The 2962-nt window shown below is 31.6% G+C and overlaps 1 protein-coding gene across 1 annotated transcript; it reads left to right on the top strand.

Annotated features, from left to right (window-relative positions):
* The first annotated feature begins 229 nt into the window (after positions 1-229).
* Positions 230-2692, top strand: LOC126734115 (uncharacterized). Its single transcript, XM_050437644.1, has 8 exons — positions 230-685; positions 916-1099; positions 1157-1312; positions 1362-1549; positions 1607-1794; positions 1851-2095; positions 2239-2346; positions 2397-2692. Exons 1-8 carry the CDS (start codon positions 261-263, stop codon positions 2517-2519), a joined length of 1617 nt encoding a protein of 538 aa, XP_050293601.1. The 5' UTR covers positions 230-260; the 3' UTR covers positions 2520-2692.
* The last annotated feature ends 270 nt before the right edge of the window (positions 2693-2962 follow it).

Raw genomic sequence — 2962 nt, 5'->3', positions numbered from 1 at the left:
TATAACCTGTGATTTTCATTCATCTATTCATCGGATGCAAAAACTAACCATCGCTTACCATAAACGTAAACCGCTGACTGTAAATGGCCAAATAAAAAACTAACGAATAAGGCGTATTTAAATTTAGTAGGTATCTCGGCCCATTCATGGTGTTTTAATCGTTTTTTAATGAATAAGTATGTGGCAAATCAAGTTGCGAACGTAATACTACATGGAAATGTCATGTAGTTGTCATTAGTTGTATTTACGCTTATACTATAATGAATGATTTACCAAAAAGTGTTAAAGATAATCAAGAAATAAAGGAAGCAACACAGGATTCGGACAAATTAGATACAGAATGCTTTATTATTTCAGTAGAAGATTTACCAGAAGTTATTGCAGCTATCAATGAAGCTTTGGATGTGGAAGAAGAAATACAGAATTTTAATGAGTTAAATAATAAAATTATTAACAATGCAATCGAAGCTGTTGAAGAATCAATTAAAAGAGAAAAAGAGGCATTTGCAGAAGTGGATAAGATAGATATTAAAATACTGCCAAAAAAAAAACAGGTTTCCGATGAGTTAGAGAATGATTATGATGAATGCATTGCAGAAATCGTAAATGAAATTAAAGAAGTAGAAGAAAATCTGGTTAAGGAAGGTAAACTAGATATGGAAGAATTATTGTCATCAGTAACATAGTAAGAATTATTCTTATGCATACAATTATCTTTAAAATACTAACAGGCTCAAATGATTTTATGAAAATGACTTTTATTTAAATATATTTTCACTGATTGTCACACGAGCTCTTTTTAATCACTGAAACCATAAAAACATCTTTGAATATTAAATTAGAGTCTTTTTAATTAGAGTCTCAATATCCCACCTAAATTTCAACTATTCTTATTATTTCCCTACCATTCTGTAGCATTCCTGAAAACTATGATATCATAATAGTGCCCAGTGAAGAATCTGTAGAAAATGACTACATGACAAAGGTTGGAATCAGAGCAAAAGATTTAAAGAAAGAAGACCTAGTCGAAGAGGAGTTTCAACTGCGTTCTGGAAAGAGAGTCACCGTTATGGTTCCAAGAAGTGTTGCTATGATAGAGGTTCGTTCATTTTTTAGAGATAAATGAATAATATGCAGTAAACAATGTTAATTTTAGCCCCAAAATGCGGAAGGCTATGAATTAGCCTCAAAAAGTTCATTGGATATAGAGAGTGAAACCTTAAACGGCAGTCCTTCTAAGGAAAATGGTTGGAAACCAGCTTATACTGAAACCATGCGCAGTAATCACAGCTATTTTGCGCCAAGAAGAACAGTGAGTTTGAAATGGATATACTCAACTCTGTTTAAACATTATCTTTCAGATAAAAACGATTAATTTTTTTAAAGAACGGCCAGAGAAAATAGACCCAAACCTAAAAACTATGACACCAAATGTAATTTCTATTAACAGTAAAGAAATAGAAGTAAAAAAAAATACAGATGTTAAGTCTCACTGGGTATGGGAGGAATATGACGGATACGATATACATAAATATATAATACCGGTTGTGTAGGTTAATTCAGTTGACCTAATATGAATAATTTAATTTGAAAGTATTTTTTACAGTCCTTCTCCGAAATCTTCCATGGAGGCACTAAGTTATCCCCGTTTAGACAGTGAGACTCAAAAGGTTAAGAAGAACTTTCAGTCGATGTTAAAAGATGATTTGAAGGAAAAGCATGTCTGTTGCGAGTTTTTACCGCCCATAACCTTGACCAATTTGCTAATTGAAAATGTGATTTCAAAAGCAAAAGGTATCATGTCAATCTCCGATTTTTCGTCAGAAGATGTGTAATAATTTCTCTTCTAGGAAACCATCAAAGATTAATCTCAAACTACGGCGATCCAAGTCGTTGGACTCTATTAGAATGCGACGTTCCAACTGGATCATTCGAATCTCGCTGGCCCTCGATTAAAGAATTTACTGAAGAAGTGGGATTATCAGCAATCGAAAGACATATTGTAACTACTAGTTTGTTCACAGAAGACTGGAAGTATACTTTGATGTTCTATAATAAGGAATTTGATAAAGTTAGTGATTACTATAATTACGTGGTGAGTTTCAAGTCACTCTTTGGCCAGTATAAAATATTTCAGTTTTTGAGATGCTCAGTTTTTCAGCTCATTAATAATTCCTTTATAAGCTTTATCAACTATGAATATTTTTTCAAAATTTAGTTATCAAGTATTTGATTTAGGTTAGATTTAGTTTGCCAAGTGAACCATATCCAGTGTCCCAAGTGTCAGCTAGTTTAATATTTCATATTGAAGTTAGTAAGGTGATTCCTCCACAATGTCCTGTAAAAGTAAGTGCACAAAGACTGTGTTTTCTCTGTATTAGGACGTTTCTTTGCAGGTGACATTTGAAATCGAAGGCTGCAGACAGAAAAATGATCCAGATGATTTTATCCTAAGAGACAGCATTCTGTTGCCATTATTAAAGATAAAAATGAAACACTTTAGTACCATTACTATATAAGTTTATAATATCAGCCAAGGTTTATAATTTCCATAAACATTTATTTTGGTTGTATAACAGAACTGATAAGCACCTTGGTAACAACTGCTATCATATAAATATATATATGGAAGAAAAAACATTATGTTTAATAAAATAATAATTTTATTTTTAATATATTAAAGGGGAAACAATGGTTGGTATTTTTATTTAAATTGTTTACGAAAAACGGCATCTTCAGGGTCAATAAAACCATCTTGAAAATTACGACGTACACTATCAAAACTGGCGCGGTTATCTTTGTCACAAATATTTATGATATGACATTTTATTTTCCAATTTATGGTTTGTTTTAATAAATATTATGAGATCAATAGTGTGATGATGCTTTGCCGTGATATCTTTGATGATGAACTCTAGCTGAACTGACTACAAATGAAGCAAAGTTATAGTGAATTTTCAAA

The sequence above is a fragment of the Anthonomus grandis genome, chromosome 3 (assembly GCF_022605725.1).
Source record: "Anthonomus grandis grandis chromosome 3, icAntGran1.3, whole genome shotgun sequence".
Classification (NCBI taxonomy): domain Eukaryota; kingdom Metazoa; phylum Arthropoda; class Insecta; order Coleoptera; family Curculionidae; genus Anthonomus; species Anthonomus grandis.
The sequence above is the reverse complement of the archived record's forward strand: the minus strand, read 5'-3'. Positions and strand labels throughout refer to the sequence as shown.

Coding starts and splice junctions, on each gene's coding strand:
- LOC126734115 (XM_050437644.1), top strand. CDS start 261: ATGAATGATTTACCAAAAAGTGTTAAAGATAATCAAGAAATAAAGGAA. Junction 686..915: donor TTATTGTCATCAGTAACATA/GTAAGAATTATT, acceptor ACCATTCTGTAG/CATTCCTGAAAACTATGATA. Junction 1,313..1,361: donor ATTTTGCGCCAAGAAGAACA/GTGAGTTTGAAA, acceptor ATTATCTTTCAG/ATAAAAACGATTAATTTTTT.